Genomic DNA, 17,430 nt, shown 5'->3' on the forward strand with positions numbered 1-17,430 from the left:
GAAATTCCAAAACAAACAAACAATTTCAACAATCGCGCTAAAACAAACGCTATATCAACGAACGTCAATAATACTTCTGACTGCAGTTCAATTACTCACTATCTACACACACACATTATCATCCCGTCACGTTGTCACCCTCTTTTATATAGTAGACTACCCTATATCTAGTAAATATTAGAGCATTCGCCAAGGTACAGGATAGTTCTAGAAAATAGGTAGCGCCACACCAGTCACGTGACCTCGATGACGCAACACACACTTCAATTGATTTATATGTTGCCAAGTTAATTCCTTATACTGTGTTAGAACACAATTCCTTCACTGTCGGAATTAGTATATACCAAACATACTATCAGGCACAATCTGGCATACTAACTGAACACAAAGTCGTGCCTTATTTTAGGATAGTTTGAATTATAATGAGAAGTAGCTTGAATAGAAAGTAAAAATGCTTAGCATAAATATCCTCTAGTTACTAAATTGGGTGCAATATATTTCTTTAATGAATAGCTTTTAAAACTAACATTTACCGAAATTAATTATCTCGTGGCTCCAGCTTCAATTACTGTTTTTTATTTGAAAAAAAACAACAAAAAACAAGCACATATATTGTAAATAAAATTCTTAAAGCAAAAACAGTAAAAGAAAACAAAGAGCAATAAAGGCTAGCTTATCAAATGTACGAGGAAATTAAATAAAACAAGTTAATAATAATAATAATTAGTAATTTACTAAATTATTATATCGTCATTTCGAAGGAAAGTATTTCTGGAAAGGGGTCGTAGCAGCAAGTGGAAACTATGATGATATTAAATGTAAGGAAACCTTTAATTAAGCAATTTAATTAAACTAGTAAAGATTTAGCCTCTAAATTTTTAAACTTTTTACGAGTCTGAAATAATTATTAACAGCTGGGGCTCTCTATGACTGTTACTATGTTATATAGCAGTGCAACATACGTACTCGCCTCAGTTCAACAGGTGTAACCGAAGGTAGAACTTTATCCCACTTTTTCTGTACTCAAATTACTGTTAGTGTAACTAAGGCTTTTTACGTAGGTTGATGTCGATCGTGGTTGCCAGTTCCTGTTTACATATTCAAAAATATTATGGGTATAGAAAGCAAGATGAGGAATAAAATGATATTAAAAGTAGATATTTTCCACATTTTATAAATCATAACGAAAACAGATTATTTACAAAAGGAAAAACCACCCAAACTGTTATCACGTGTCATGGATGGGTCGTTTACTCATTAGGTGCATGAAATTTATTAATATTAGCTTCAGCATGTCGTAAAAAAAGAAAATCTTACATATTACTTGCACTCCCAAAGCCTGGAGACTCCCAGTTTTTACCTTCTTTTATTAAAACTTCATTTTTCAATTTCTGGGTGAACCTGAAAGTGACCTTAGAAGTGCAAGGAATGTTTGTTTTCTAATTATAGCACATGTTGAAGTTTGTGTGTTATGCCCCCTTGTGGGTAAACGATCTTGGAGATTCATTATTATTATTATATTTAACCTGCATGGAAGAATTAGTAATTGTTTAGAAATAATATTTTACCCAACATGTCAGAGCAAATATTTTCTGTGACATATTTGAATTTGAAGATGGCTTTGGAAGTACAATTAATTTGTCACCTCTCCTCCCCCAGTGACTCAGATGTAAGTCTGTGGTGTCAAACTGCTAAAAACTGAGTAGTTTTGATACTTGTGGTGGGCACATTACAGATAGCCCATTGTGTAATTTTGTGCTTAAAAAATGTTTCTAGGTTTTCTTCCTCTAGCAATTATAAACCTAGAGACACAATTTCTTTTTCTTATTAAAGCTCTGTTGGTTTTCTGTAACATATTTAAATTTCACAACTTTTAAAACTTAAGGCATTGTTTTTATTTATCACAGAGGAATGCCACTGTTATCATAATTTAGTAAGGTGATCATACTTCAGTGAGGAGCTTTATAAGTGAAAATTGACAGGGATGGATTGTATTCTTGTACAGCTTAGTTGTAAAGCACTCATGTTAGCCAGAGATCCTGGGGTCTCTTTACACTTATGAGTTTTTTATACTTAAAATACTGAATATTAATTATTATAGTATAATAATATTATTTCACTGTTTCATAATGCATTAAAGAAGTAAGTGAAATTTTTTATTGAAACTTAATTGTGAAATATTTAATATTTTGACACATTATAACAATTTAAAATAATAGAAATCAGAATAACAATTAATAATTTAAATAGGGACTGTGTTTTAATTGTTAAGTTTCTGTATCCAAATATTGCCTTTATAATTTACTACACACTTATAAACACTACTTGAACCCATTTTTGATAGATGTTTTACATCCATTCAAGTACCAGTATAAACATGCAAATACAATTAAAGGAGTATTTTTATGATGTGTATTAGTCTTTCTGTAGACATTTATGTATAGAGAAGGACAACTGTTTTTACATATGTTCTGGTACACCGAAACTCAAACTTTACACTATGTTAAGAAAATTTTACTGTGTAAAGCTGGAGATAAACAAGTAACTTTTATTGTCAGTTTTAGTTGGCAACAAAAAATTTACAACTGAACTTCTGAAAATAGAGCAGTGGTCTATTCTAATGCCTCGATTACCATTCTAAAATTTATTAACAAACAGAGGTGTAACTTAATAATGTTGTTAATATTTAATGTCAATGTAGACTGCCAAGAAAAAATTGCTTATAAGATTGCTATTTATCCTTGGCCTATGGTGCTAATTGATACAATGCAAGTTTCATTATTCAATATTCTAAAGTAGCCATAACTATTTGCTCATCTTTTTTCAGAAAATGAACATTGAATTTTTGATTTTTTTAAGTTCTTTTATCTCATACAGTGTATCATTTTAATTGAAAGTGCATTGCAGATGACTGAAAACAAATAATGCCATACAAACATTACCTAAAAAACACTGTTGCTCTGGAAGAGTGTATTTGTTTGAAAGTGTCAGTCTCGTGAGTCATGTTCAGATGTCATTTTAGAATTTATTGTTAAGTACAAAAATACCATTCTTCAAGATCTTTATAATGACAACTGATTTTAAAATGATTACTTTTCTCTAATTTTCTAAAATTATAAACATTTTTGCTTCTGTTGGTTGATATGATATTGACATGTTGGTTGTTTAGTGGAAAGTAATGATTTATTGTCATGTTTATTATGTTTTATTGCTATATTTGTAAGGTAATGCTTTATTGTCATGTTTATAATGTTTTATTGCTATGTTTATTTACTTTTTCTTTAGTTGAGCATTATGTAAGCTCAACTTTTGAGGGTTAATTTGAACTTTGTTTGAGTTGATAATTGTTTAAGTGAAATGCAGTAATATCGTAGTTTGTGTTTTTTTTTTTTTACTTGAGGAGCTACACTATATTTACCTTTAGGATACTGAAAGAGCAACATTATTTGATAGCTGTTACATTTATGTTTTTTTTTTTTCAGAAGTTCTTCCCTTGGTTACGGAAACATGCACTTAATGTACAGAGTTTGCCATGTTCTATGACTATGAGACTTACAGACACATCTCCAAAATGTCCAAATCTTGGTGTGAATTTTATTCAACACTGTACTAAACTTTCTGGAAAACATAAGATATATGAATTACGCACATACACATCACATCCAAAAGATTTTAAGGAGTTCTTGAAGTTGACCGAAGAAAATTTTCATCTGCGTACTAAGCATTCAAAATTAATTGGTTATTGGACGTCAGAAATTGGTGGATTAAATGAAGTTGTTCACATTTGGGAATACGGTATGCTGAAGCTTGTATATTATTGAGTTGTGAAAAATGTTTGTTGATGAATTTTTGATATTTATTATTCTTAACAGTTAACACAAGTTTCAAATATGTATTTATCTGTACATGTTTGTAAAGTTTTCTTTGATATTTAACTGTTATAATTCCTGGGTTTCATAATGCATTGTCACCAATTCTGTTTTAGACTATTTTTATCTCAATATCAGATTATGCTCTCTTTCAGTTGGCCTCCCACATCTGTGTGAACATGCTCCAAAAGTACCTGCATGAATCCATAATTGAAGAGATAATTTCAACTGAGGTATAAAGCAGATTCAGAGGAAATTAAGTTGGGTATACATAGGATAAGATGCTAGGAGGATGTTAAATTGGGTATATTTAGAATAAAATGCTGGGAGGAAGTAACTGGATGTACATATAACATGTATCTGCTCTGTTATGAAGTTAGTTCTTTAAACGATAGTCCTGGAAAATTTCTGTGATGGTGCAACATGTAAGACATCACTAGCTATAGAAGATATTCCTGGAAGATGTCTTCAACAGTTAGAAAAATGTTACATGCCATTCTCTTCCATGAATATCTTCTACAGTTAGATAGGTCTTACATGTCATTCTCTTCCCTGAATATCTTCAACAGTTAGAAAGGTCTTAGATGTCATTCTCTTCCATAAATATCTTCTACAGTTAGTGAAGTCTTCCATGGAATTCTCTTCCATAAATATCTTCTACAGTTAGAAAAGTCTTACATGTCATTCTCATGGAAGAAATGACATGTAAGACTTCACTGGCTGTAGAAGATATTCATGGAAGAGAATGAAATCTAAGACTTTTCTAACTGTAGAAGATATTCATGGAAGAGAATGAAATCTAAGACTTTTCTAACTGTAGAAGATATTCCTGGAATAAAATGACATGTAAGACTTCACTGGCTGTAGAGGATATTGATAGAAATGAATGACAACAAATACTTTAAGGACTCATTTGTGAAAGATCCTAAATGCAAGTAAAGAATTCCTCTGGTGACAGGAACAGAAAAAATATCTTCATGACCATTGAAAGAAGATTTCTTAGCAAAAACTAGTAAAACTAACATTATGAAATAATAAGTGTTTGGAAATATTGAATAAAAAAGTTAGATGTTCAAGTTCAAACCAAAGAAATGGATTACGATGACTGAAGGCATAATGACTTAGAAAAAATACTGACAAGAGTTCTGAATGAAACAAGAAACTCTGGTAGTGCTGTGTGAGAAGGACAATGGAATCAGGTAGTTACAGTTCTGAGCATGTGTAAGTACATGAAGGTTTGAATCCTCTAAGTGAAACGTAGGTTGACATTGCATCCTGAAGAAGTGGGAGCTTAATTTTGAAGTTGATTATATGAAATATTTATAGAAGGACATCGAAAAATCAGAATGTTCACTTTAGACAGAAAAAAGTTTTCCTCTAGAATATAGAAAATTGTTATGCCAGTTGGAAATGCATTGAGCATTCTTCATGTTACCTAGTTGTTTTTCATAAAAAAAAGTTTTTGTTTCGCAAGCTGAAATACACCGTGAAATCCTGAATTATTGTTTCCCACGAAGCAAATCTGGTCTTTCCTATCACACCCTTGATATCTAGCATCATTCAACAATTGAGGGGGGGGGGAGTTACTCTTAGTTGAGGCAGTTTGTGTTCTTATTAATAGTGAGTTGGAGACATATTTGGTCTAGTGATGTTTCTCTAGTGAGTGCTGAGGCTGCACTTGCAGGTGATTCTGTCGGCTTCTCAGGAGGCCAACTTGGGATCAGCCACCTCCGACTCCTTTTCTTCAGTTGGTAAATCGAGTTTGTGATGTTTTGGGTCCTTTTCCAGTTGCTTTTGAGTCTGTGCTTTCCCTGATGGCAGAAATGTCTAAGGCGAATGCTTTGTATTCCTTTCATCCCTTGATATTGCAGTTCATGCAGGGAGGTTTACTGCTCAGTTACATGAAGGGACAGTTATGCCATGTATGCCACAGTTGTCGGAACAACATGCTTTAGCCTACACTGCCAGGTGGACACATATTTAGGCTCTCAAAGATTAGACCTGCTTTGAGAAATTTGGGGTTCCAGAATGGAGTTTGTGGTCAACCTGAATAGATCTCATTTTTCTAGGATTCGTCTGACCTTAACTATGGTGCTAAGATATTTATCATCACTTCAACTTTTGTGAGAAGCTTTTCAGTGATTGCCACATCAATTTAATGATGAGTTGGGATCATTGCTAACACCTATCTCTGGTTCAATTGTCAGCTTCTGCACTTTACATAGTCTTTTGACTGGTATGCTGTTGGGATTCATAGGGTAGAGATGCATTGTTGGAGGGTGTTTGTTTACTAGTTGCCACCCTGCATGAGTTACATGAAGCCACCTTTCTCTGACCTTTGTTTTTTGTGGGTGTTCCAGAGTCATTGGAATCAAGGGTTGATGCTGCCCACCTGCATTTATTCCTGTCATTATTGCCTTCTCGAATTTCCTCGTTTCCTACAGGGGTTCATAGTTCCACCCCTATTCAAGTGTTCTGACCCCAGACATCAGCCCCTCAGTCCATTAGTACCCAGAATAGATTTGTTGGTCAAGGAGCAGTGGAGAGAGTCATCCCAGTTCATCCAGGGTTTTATTCCTGTCTGTTTGTTGTGCCCAAGATGAAAGGAGATTGGCATCCAGTCATTAATCTTCCTCATTTACATCAATTCCTAGATCCTTTAAGGTTCACGATTCCTCACTCTGCATAGGAATTTTTTACCAGGACTGTGGATGACCAAGTTCAATGTCGCCAATGTCTATCTGCATGTTTCCATAGTGGAGTTGTCCCATCACTATCTGCATTTTGGGCACAAAGGTGCTGCAGTTCAAGACTCTGTCCTTTGGACTAGCAGCGGCACAGTATGTGTTCTGCTGAATCATACAAGCTTTTTCTTGTCACGTTCATTCTCTAGGCCTGTGCACACTCCATTACATGGACAACTGGTTAGTACGGGCATCATCTCGTCAGTTGGCAGAATGTCACACCAGATTCTTCTTTCAGAAACAACCAAGGCGTCCTTCATTCTCAGAGCTGAGACATCTATTCTTGCTCCAATTCAATATTTAATCAATCTGGGTATTTTTTTCATCACTTCTACCAGTTTGGCTTAGCTGACTCCCATACAGTTCCACATTATGGAACAGGCAGGCTAACTCTTACTCTCCTTTCCTTCTCCCACTGCAAGGATGGTTCTTTCTCTTTTGGGAGAGGTGGGCATCACTCAAATCCCTCATTCCTTTGGGATGAGTGCACATGAGATTCCTACAGTGGTCTCTACATGATCAATGGATCATGAACAGCAGTTCACTAGATTCCCCGCTCTCCTTATTCAGGATCATCATCTTCGATTTCAAGTAGTGGTTAGATTGGAACAATGCTATGATAGGTGTTCCTCTTCCATCACCTCCTCCAGAGATCCATCTCTTCACGGATGCCTTACTTCAGGGATGGGGTGCTTATCTCAATGGTCAGGAATTGCAGGGCTTATGGATGGATGTTAAGGGTTCCCTACACAATGTTTTAAAACTTCTTGCTGCTCAAAGAGCGATGTCTCAAGTTCTGGAATTGTTAAGGGGAAAAAATCATCATGCTTCACTTCAAGAATTCCATGGGGATGTCTTACATTTCCCATCAAGGGGACACTCAGTCATAGTCTCTTTGTTTTTAGACCTTGGATCTTCCTTATTGGGCCCACTCCCATCATATTGTTCTACTAGTTTGTCATTTTCTGGGGTGATGAATTTGGTAGCAGATCAATTGTCTCGACCCAACTGAATTCTCCTGACAGAAGGGATGCTGCATCACAAGGTATTCTGTTGGATTTTCTCTTGGTTAAGGACACTGTTGATTAATGCATTTCCCAATTTGCCAGTTTTTGAAACACTCAACTTTTCCAGTACCTCACTTTTGGCCATGGCAATAGAAACATTGAGTAAGGACTGAATGGGATTGCACCTCTATGCCCTCCTTCTGATTCCTATGTGAGTCAGAGTACTAGCTATGATTTGTTCAACCCCTTGTCGGGTTCTGTTGATAGCACTGGATTGGCTGGCTCAGCACTGGTTTCTGCTCCTGCAGTACCTCTGTGCCCTCTCAAGTCATTTTGAGTCCTTCATCCAAAACGACTGTTCCAGTTACGTAACTGGGATTTTAAGGTGGTATTATATGCTCTTTCTCAACATTTGTTTGAGCCCTTAGAATCATGTACCATGTATCACCTTTCCCTTAAGGTTTATTTTATGTTGCTGCCTGCCTGTGGACATTTCTGGTCAGTGTTGTTTGCACTGCATGTGCACAGGATGCTTTGTCATTCTACCTATGTCCTTCTATACCCAGACTGGTCCTTCTTACCTAAGACACTGGCAGCAAGGGAAAGTAATAAATCCTTTTTACAGATACATCTGACCTCTTTTTCTCACATCTATGACCAATCAGATCCCAATCATTTGTTATGTTCAGTGAGGGCCTTGAAGTGTTAGGTTGTTTGCACTTATGACTTTAGAGGTGCCAGACAATGACTTTTTATTCACTGGGATCCTTCAGTTTTCCAGATTTATCCCTGATTACTTTGTCAAGGTGGGTACAAAAATTGATCCATATTGTTTATTCTGAATTCTTTTTGGAGGCAAGGAGACTTCTATGAGCCATGTCTAATCAGATTTGTCACATTTCTATGTCCTTAGCAGCCCGGTTGAAATGCCTGCTGGAGAACATTGTGCTAGTTGGTATGTGGACCTCCTACAATACTTTTATCTCACATTATTTGCATGATTTGGCAGTATCTTCCTCTTGAGTGTTTTTGACTGCCCCCTGTAGCTATCTTAACCACATCTGCTAGATTATGAGGAGATATGAGTATCTTCATTACTAATGTTGTCTCTTCTTTCCTTTCAGGGTCTTTTATTTCTTTTTTACAGGATCCCACTCTGTGGTGAATGTGCTTTTTTAGAACCAATTCCACACTAGCAACCACTAACTCAATATACTTTATCTAGATTGCAACAAGCTTTGTAGAAATTAGGTGTTCCATAAGACCACCTATAGGCTGACTGGTTGGTATTACTGTACTATGCTGGACTTCCACTCATGAACTATCATGAGTAAAGCATAGAGGGATCCTGCCTGTCCCTCCCGATCATTGGATTGAATAAATCAGGGCCAGTTTGTTTTTAAAAATTTAGAGAACTCAGTTCAGCTATTGCACTGTTCTTCAGGACTCTACAGTGTGTATTACTCATATTCTACTAGTGGAACTAGGGGATCCTTATCACACCCAGTTTCCAGTCACTGGGGTGGTGGACAGAGGCTTTTCCTCCTGAGTGAATTACTCCACACCTGGAAAAGACAGTGAAGTTGGAGGCCCTCTTACCTGGGTCCCTGGATGTGTTATTCCCAGATGTCGATAGGAGAGGCACAAGCCTATGTGGAAGCCTACTCATAATACTGATTCAGATTTAACACTCGACTGTCTGGTTGGGTTGAGTGTGGCTCTTCTTTTTGATCAATATTGGATCAGTACATTGTTCTTGGAAGAGGGTTCATTGTCTTTTCTTAATTCTTAAGGCAGGGTGGTCCCATCCTGGACCCTTGGTTGAGCACAGTTTCTTCCACATTCTCCCCATAATTCCAGAGGCAAGTGGAATTTACCCTGCTCACACAATTGGGGAGAGAGGATGAGTGTTCATAATTCCAGACCAGATAAGTTCTGTTTCTTCAGGTTGAGTAAGGCATGTGTGATCCTGTCATTCCGAGTCTAAGGTGTTGCTTTTCATACTTCTTCAGATTGAGGAGAAGGTTTGTCCACTTCAATGTTGCTTACCTTCTCATCTGGATTTCGTTGGTTCAGAATGCATCACGCTATAGCTACAGATAGGGATCCACTCATATATATATATATTTAGATAGATAGATTGCAGTCCAATTGCCCTAGTCATCAACATGGTATATAGGGACCATGGCCCTATAATTCCAACCCAGAGTATTGGAATCTAGGCTATCTGGTTGGGGCCTGGATAATAGTGATTACACATCCTGTAAAATTCCACCCACAGTACATTAATTAAGATCCGGGTGAATAGCATACCTGTTCTGGAAGTAGTGTGGTTCTCCCACTAGGGAAATATTGATTTCCTAAACATACTTACCTCCAAACACAACTACAGCTATAATCCCACATTGATAAGTTGGGAGGGCCAGTGAGTGCCTTATTCATACAGAAAGCATCTGCATAGATCATGGGTGTGTCCATAGAAGATTGGCATAAGTATTATTGGAAATACATTTTTGATTTATCGCCTTCTTCTCCACTGAGAGCTGGTGTTAGAGACTGGGATTGAGTCAGTCTTGAAAAAGTGACAATATTATCTGAAGGAGGTGCTTATATACAGTACCAAGATAGAGAGTGCATTGACATAGGTAACATATCACAAGACAGATATCACCAAGGGCAATTAAGTGGAGAATAAAAGATGTAAGCGGAGAGTGTCATGAGACAGATATTGCCAATGGTTAGATGGGCAAAGGAAGAAACCCTGGTAGTCGAGTAATAGCTGTAGTGTGCAATTTGCCCCGTGTCCACACTACAGGTATTGTAAAGATTAGCACCCTTGTGTAGTATGTATGAGGAACTGATGTTTTGTTGATGAGTGTGATAGGTAAAGAATGGCATGCAGTAATCAGAGCAACACTAAGATCTAGCTGGCAGTGATTTTGAAGAATGGAGAGTACAGCAGTTAATGAGTATTGGAGATAAACTTTAAGTTGTAAAAACAAACATGGGTTAAGTGGTGCAAATTGAGGAAGAAAACCAAAACACTGTGCACAACAACACAATTGAATTGAAAAAATAATACTATTTATTTGATCGACTATTTTGTATCAGTTAACTCAACTGCACCCGAACTAGGTTTTACTGCACAGAAACAAATGGTATGATGACCAAGAAAAAACTCAACCAATTACACAGGTTCAAACACACACACACACACACATATACCCAGTCAGACAATAAGAAAATGATACTTATTTAACTTTAGCCAATCATATACATGATTGCAAAATGACCACTCTGTATTCTTATGGGAAAGTTATGCTAACAACATATGAAGGTCATCTTCCACTAATTTTCAGTCCAACAATATCATCAGAACAAAGAGACCATGCAAGGCTGATTTCCTATGGAAAAATGTTTCTGTTTTAAAGTATGGGTTTACGGTGGTCAAAAATTAATTGTTAGTCAGTTAAAGTGCGATAATATTACATACATTTTGAATAATATAGAAATAAAGTTACAGAGAGGCTAGCAGTTGTGATAGTCATGGTTACCACACAAGTTAGTCTTCTCACAAGCATCAGTAATTCATGAAATATTTGTTTGGGAACTTTTATAAGAAAGTTAAGTAGAAGAGAATGTCCCACTTTTCAAGCAGCATATTCAGATAGTTGGGTATTGGAGACAAGACTATGATCTCAGTATTGTGTAGTATATGACTCAGAAAGTGACATTTAACATGTAGGTTGGTAGTTTATAAGAAATATATGTTATTAAATGTGATGTTTAAACCTGTAAATTCAGCAAACATTTTCATAAGCTTTTGAATTATTCAAAGTGATTTTTTCTCGAAGTCACTAAGGAAAAGATCTTACTCTTCTAAGAATGAAGTTTTTGGATAAGTTCAATTTCTATCTTTCGCAATCTGCAGTGTGCTTTGAAAGCTATAAATGATGAGATGGTATTATTACTTGTAAGGGTAATCCTTATATCAATAATGATTAGCTAAGTTAATTGATTTTTCATTTTTAGATAGCTATATACATCGTACGAGTGTCCGACAAAACTTAGCATCTGATCCAGAATGGTTGTCGGCATACATAAGTAAAGCTGCTCCAGCCTGGATGAAGCAAGATAATGTATCGATGAGCCTTTTCCCATGGAGTCAGATTAACACTCCCCACAAAATGGGTGAATAACTCCTATGATACTAACTAGTGTAATTAGTTCTACAGTTTGTTAATTAGAACTTATTCCTTAGCATAATTTGATGATTCTCTAAGTAAATATCTATGTCTACTTCTCAGTTAGTGGATGATTTTAGTAAAATTTGATGATTTTCTAGGTAAATAGCTATGTCTGCTTCTCAGTTAATGTATGATTCTATTGAAATTTGATGATTCTCTAAGTAAATATCTATGTCTACTTCTCAGTTAAGCGATGATTCTAGTGAAATTTGATGATTTTTCTAAGTAAATACCTATGCCTTAACTTAGTATTTAGCCCAGTAACATTTGATAGTTTGCCTTAACTTAGTATTTAACCCAGTAACATTTGATAGTTTACCTTAACATTGGGGAGTCAATCTTGATTGAGACTGTCAGTGATCTAATTTGTAGTGAGATGGAGGCATTATTTGGTTCCGTGGTGTTCCTCTGGGGGCCCGTGAGGCTGCAGTTGAGGGCAATCCTCGACATTCTGAAGAGAATTTAGATTCGCTTTTTCTTGCACCTTCTTTTCAGTCACCCTGTGGAACAGTGGTGAGTTTACGGACTTGCAATACTGGAATTCAGGGTTCAATTCCTTATGGTGGACACAGCAGATAGCTACTCGAATTTAGGGGTTCTAAGGCAGTGTTTGTAGTTAATCTGAATAGATCAATTCCCCCTGCTGGGATAGGGTAAGTTTATGGACTTACAACTCTAAAATCCAACATTTCTTTTTCTTACACTGCACTTTGTTGGAAGACTCTTGGGATCACTAACTTCATTGATGATGAGCTAGAACCATTGTTAGCATGCACATTGGTTTTATTGTGGGCCTATACCTTCATCCCTGTTGTTGTTGGCATCTTGAATTTCAACAGCTCCTACAGAGGGTCATTGTTCCAAACCTAATCAAGGGTCCCAACCTCCGAAATCAGCTCCTTGGTACATTGGTACCCGGAATATCCAAGGGTTCTGCTGCTCAGTTGGATCACCGCCAGTGGCATTGGTGATCATATATGCCTTCGGAGTCTGTGAGTGCTCGGCTCCAAGAATGTCTGGACATGTGGTAACCATAGTCACAGATCTAGGAACACTACAGGTCTCAGAGTCAGGATTAGTCATTTAGTTCACACCTTCACCACTATTATCCACCCAACTTGTAGGGTTTCCATCTCCTGCAGATCCTTAGGAGTTGGAACTTAGTTCTGGGGCTATCAGAGTTTAGTTGGTTTAGAGGTAGTGAGAAAGTCGTGATGGTTTTTCCAAGATTTTATACCCATTGGTTGTTGGGCCTATGAAGACTGGAGATTGGAGTCAAGTCATCAATCTTGTATATATCAATGCATAGATTCTCCAAGGTTCACAAGTTACTTATTCCTCAATCTGAGTTGACATTTTTTAGTGGATGTCCAAGTTAATTGTAGTCAGCTCCTTGCACGAGTTTATTCTTGTCACATCCATTCTATAGTGCTGTGCACACACCATTCCATAGACTACCGCTTACTACTGGCACCATCTTGTCACTTGTCAGAACATTCTGATTCTACTTTCAGAAACAACCAAGACAGGCTTCATTCTCAGAGCTGAAACATTCTTGCTCCAATTCAATATGTCATCAGTCTGGGTTTTTTTTTTACATCACGTTTATCAGCTGGGCTCACCTGACTCCCATCTGGCTCCATGCTATGAAACAGGAAACCTGACTCTTACTCATCTATCCTTCTCCCACTGCCCAAATGGTTCTTTTTCCTTTGGGATTGTGGGCATCACTCGAATCGCCCTCATGCCTTTGGGACAAGAGCACAGAGATCCTTTTAATGGTCTTTATGTGACCAAAGGATCATAAACTTTATTTCACTGGATTCCTCAGTTTCTTTAGTCAGGATCATTCTTCGATCTCAAGGGGTTTTTTAAGTCAAGACATTACTCAGATATGGGTTGCCTCTGTTGCCATCTTGTCCAGAGTTCCATCTCTTCACAAATGCCTTGCTTCAGGAATGGGGTGCATATACAAACAGTCAGGAATTTCGTGTCTACTCACACATGATGAGGTTTCCCTACACAATGTTTTCATCCTTCTTGCTCTTGAAAAGGCAATGCTTCATGGTCTGAGATTATTAAGGGGAAAATCATCAGGCTTCACTCTGACAATTCCATGGTGGTATCTTGTGTTTCTCATCGAGGAGTCACATGGTGCAGGGCTCCTTGTTTTTGAATCTTGGACCATGTTCCACAGGTAATAACTCAAGGTTCTGTTGGATTGGTTCTCATTTTGCAACTCTTATTGGTGGGTCGGCCTCTCATTGGAACAGGCTTTGTAGAAATTAGGTGTTCCATAAGACCACCTATAGGCTGACTGGTTGGTATTACTGTACTATGCTGGACTTCAACTCATGAACTATCATGAGTAAAGCATAAGGGGATCCTGCCTGTCCCTGCCGATCATTGAATTGAATAAATCAGGGTTGGTTTGCTTTTAAAAATTTAGAGAACTTAGTTCAGCTACTGCACTGTTTCCAGAGCAGGGGATCCTTACCACACCCAGTTTCCAGTCACTGGGGTGGTGGACAGAGGCTTTTCCTCCAGAGTGAATTACTCCACACCTGGAAAAGACAGCGAAGTTGGAGGCCCTCTTACCTGGGGCCCTGGATGTTTTATTCCCAGATGTCGGTAGGAGAGGCACAATCCTATTCGGGAGCCTACTCATAATACTGGTTCAGATTTGACACTCAACTATCAGGGTTGAGCGTGGCCCATCTTTTTGATTAACATTGGATCAGCACATTGTTCATGGAAAAGGGTTCATTGTCTTTTCATAATTCTTAAGGCAGGGTGGTCTCATCCTGGACCCTTGGTTGAACACAGTTTCTTCCACATCCTCCCCATAATTCCAGGGCAAGTGAAATTTACCTTGCCCACACAATTGGGGAGAAAGGATGAGCATTCATATTTCCAGACTGGATGAGTTCTGTTTCCTCAGGTTGAGTAAGGCATATGTGATCCTGTCATTCCGAGTCTAGGGTGTTGCTTTTTGTACTTCTTCAGATTGAGGAGAAGGTTTGTCCACTTCAATGTTGCTTACCTTCTCATCTGGATTTCGTTGGTTCAGAATGCATCACGCTATAGCTACAGATTGGGATCCACTCATATATATATATATATATTTAGATAGATAGATTGCAGTCCAATTGCCCTAGTCATCAACATGGTATATAGGGACCATGGCCCTATAATTCCAACCCAGAGTATTGGAATCTAGGCTATCTGGTTGGGGCCTGGATAATAGTGATTACACATCCTGTAAAATTCCACCCACAGTACATTAATTAAGATCCGGGTGAGTAGCATACCTGTTCTGGAAGTAGTGTGGTTCCCCAACTAAGGTGCCAATCTTCTATTGACACACTATAGACTATATGGATAATGCCTTCACTGCCCCAACCCTCTCCCCCCACCTTATCAATGTAGGATTCTAGCTGTAATTGTCAGAGGAGGTAACTATGTTTTGGAAATTAACATTTTCTTAAATCAAAAATGTATTTCCAATAATACTTACCTCCCTAACACTCTCCTGCTCTTCCTCCCCACTAAGAACTGGTGTTAGAGACTGGGATTGAGTTAATCTTGAAAAAAAGTGATAACATTATCTGAATAAGGTACATATATACAGTACCAGTATAGAGGGTACATTGATGAAGGTGGAGAGTGTCATGAGACAAATATCATCAAGGGGAATTAAGTGGGGTATAAAAGACTGGAGCAAGCAAGAAAAAATCAGACCATTGCTTAGATGGGCAAAGAAGAAACCCCGGTGGTCGAGTAATAGCTGTATGTGTGAAAGGAGAGGTAAGTATTATTGGAAATACATTTTCAATTTTAGAAAATGTTAACTTTTGCAATGCTAACTTAGTGTGTGAATTTAGGACTAATCTAAATATCCTAATCTGTTTATACCTTTTGAAATATTATTGGGTTTACAGACAAATATGTTGCTCTAACTGAGGATGTTCAATTAATGGAACAGTGCATTCCAATATTTATAGGCAGGAACTTATGAACAGTATATATTTAATTAGCTATACAAATTACCATGTTGATTTTATAGTTTTTAACTAAGTAGGTAGCTTGCTCTAATTGGATTATGAACTATTAAATGCATAGTATATAATATTGTATAGTGCAGTTTGAATACCAGATTGTTCTAATGAAAATAACATTTTCCCTTAGGTGTGTATGAGCTACAGGAGTTTAACATGATTGGATATATTAAAGACTGGGAGGAACCTCTCAAAGTATTCGTAGATTTGAGTGTTGACTGTTTTCAAAATGCCAGTTCTTCTCTCATTGGGGCATGGGAAGTTCAGTTTGGTCCTCAGAATACTGGTAGGTATTGACATTCAGTTTGGTTCTCAAAATACTGGCAGGTATGGCAATTTAGTTTGGTTCTCAAAATACTGGTGATAATGAACCTTTAGTTTGTTTCTCAAAATACTGGTAGGTATGGACATTCTGTTTGATCCTCAAAATACTGGTAAGTATGGACATTCAGTTTAATTCTCAAAATACTGGTAGGTATGGACATTCAGTTTGGTTCTCAAAATACTGGTAGGTATGGACATTCAGTTTGGTTCTCAAAATACTGGCAGTCATGGGAAGTTCAGTTTGGTTCTCAAAATACTGGTAGGTATGTACATTCAGTTTGGTTCTCAAAATATTGATAGGTATGGACATTCAGTTTGGTTCTCAAAATACTGGCAGTCATGGGAAGTTCAGTTTGGTTCTCAAAATACTGGTATGTATGTACATTCAGTTTGGTTCTCAAAATATTGATAGGTATGGACATTCAGTTAGGTTCTCAAAATACTGGTAAGTATGGATGTACAAATTTCTCTGTAATGTACAAAATAGATCTGTTTCCTACCATAAAAACAATTTGTTTAATGAGAGGTTAGCAGCATAAAATTTGATACACTGGAGCTCTGTAGTTTAATAGTGTGATGCACAAACTGTGGGGTTTGCCCTAAAGGATTCTCAAAATACAAATATTATTATTATTAAGTAATATAGAAACAACAGTTAACATGGGAAAATGACAAGTACAATATATACACAAACAAGTTATGTAGGGTGTTGAGGAGGGCAACAAAAAACATATTTAAAGGGGGGGGAGCCGTAAAAAATTTGTGCACCTCTGGTTTAATATACACAGATTCAATATTTGTTTAACTGGATAGAAGAATGACTTACTGAAAATGCTTTTTGCAACTGATAAATTGTTTTTGGAGATTTTACCCTATTACCAGATACAAATAGAATTAACTAGTCGAATATGACTGTCATTTAAGTCAAACAATTTCTTTCTCAATAGTGTAGGCTAGCTTATATTGATAAGTGTACTGTGTTTCTTATATTTCCATCACGAGACTGACTAATAATAATAATCTAAAACTGTAATTTTCAAGACAGTTTTATTGTTCTCAGAATATAAATAGTATATTATATAGAAAATATTGTTAACACAATTGTAAATAATATTTGTTTATTTATCTAATACAACTCAAATATATACATTTCTAAACAAGTTTCGTTTATCATATAAACA

At 36.9% G+C, this 17,430-nt stretch overlaps 1 protein-coding gene across 2 annotated transcripts in view; it reads left to right on the plus strand.

Moving 5' to 3' along the window:
• The first annotated feature begins 753 nt into the window (after positions 1-753).
• LOC106466013 (protein NipSnap homolog 3B-like) overlaps positions 754-17,430 on the plus strand; it is a 47,521-nt gene continuing 30,844 nt past the window's right edge. The window contains exons 1-4 of one of the 2 annotated variants that reach the window (XM_013926262.2): positions 754-818; positions 3,483-3,795; positions 11,653-11,811; positions 16,056-16,211. In XM_013926262.2, coding sequence (XP_013781716.1) covers positions 804-818; positions 3,483-3,795; positions 11,653-11,811; positions 16,056-16,211 — 643 coding nt within the window. In that variant the 5' untranslated portion in view covers positions 754-803. Of the gene's footprint in view, positions 819-863; positions 996-3,482; positions 3,796-11,652; positions 11,812-16,055; positions 16,212-17,430 lie in introns of those variants that run through there. The other variant, XM_022393974.1, reaches the window with a different exon arrangement.

Source organism: Limulus polyphemus, unplaced genomic scaffold, assembly GCF_000517525.1.
Source record: "Limulus polyphemus unplaced genomic scaffold, Limulus_polyphemus-2.1.2 Scaffold2121, whole genome shotgun sequence".
Lineage (NCBI taxonomy): Eukaryota > Metazoa > Arthropoda > Merostomata > Xiphosura > Limulidae > Limulus > Limulus polyphemus.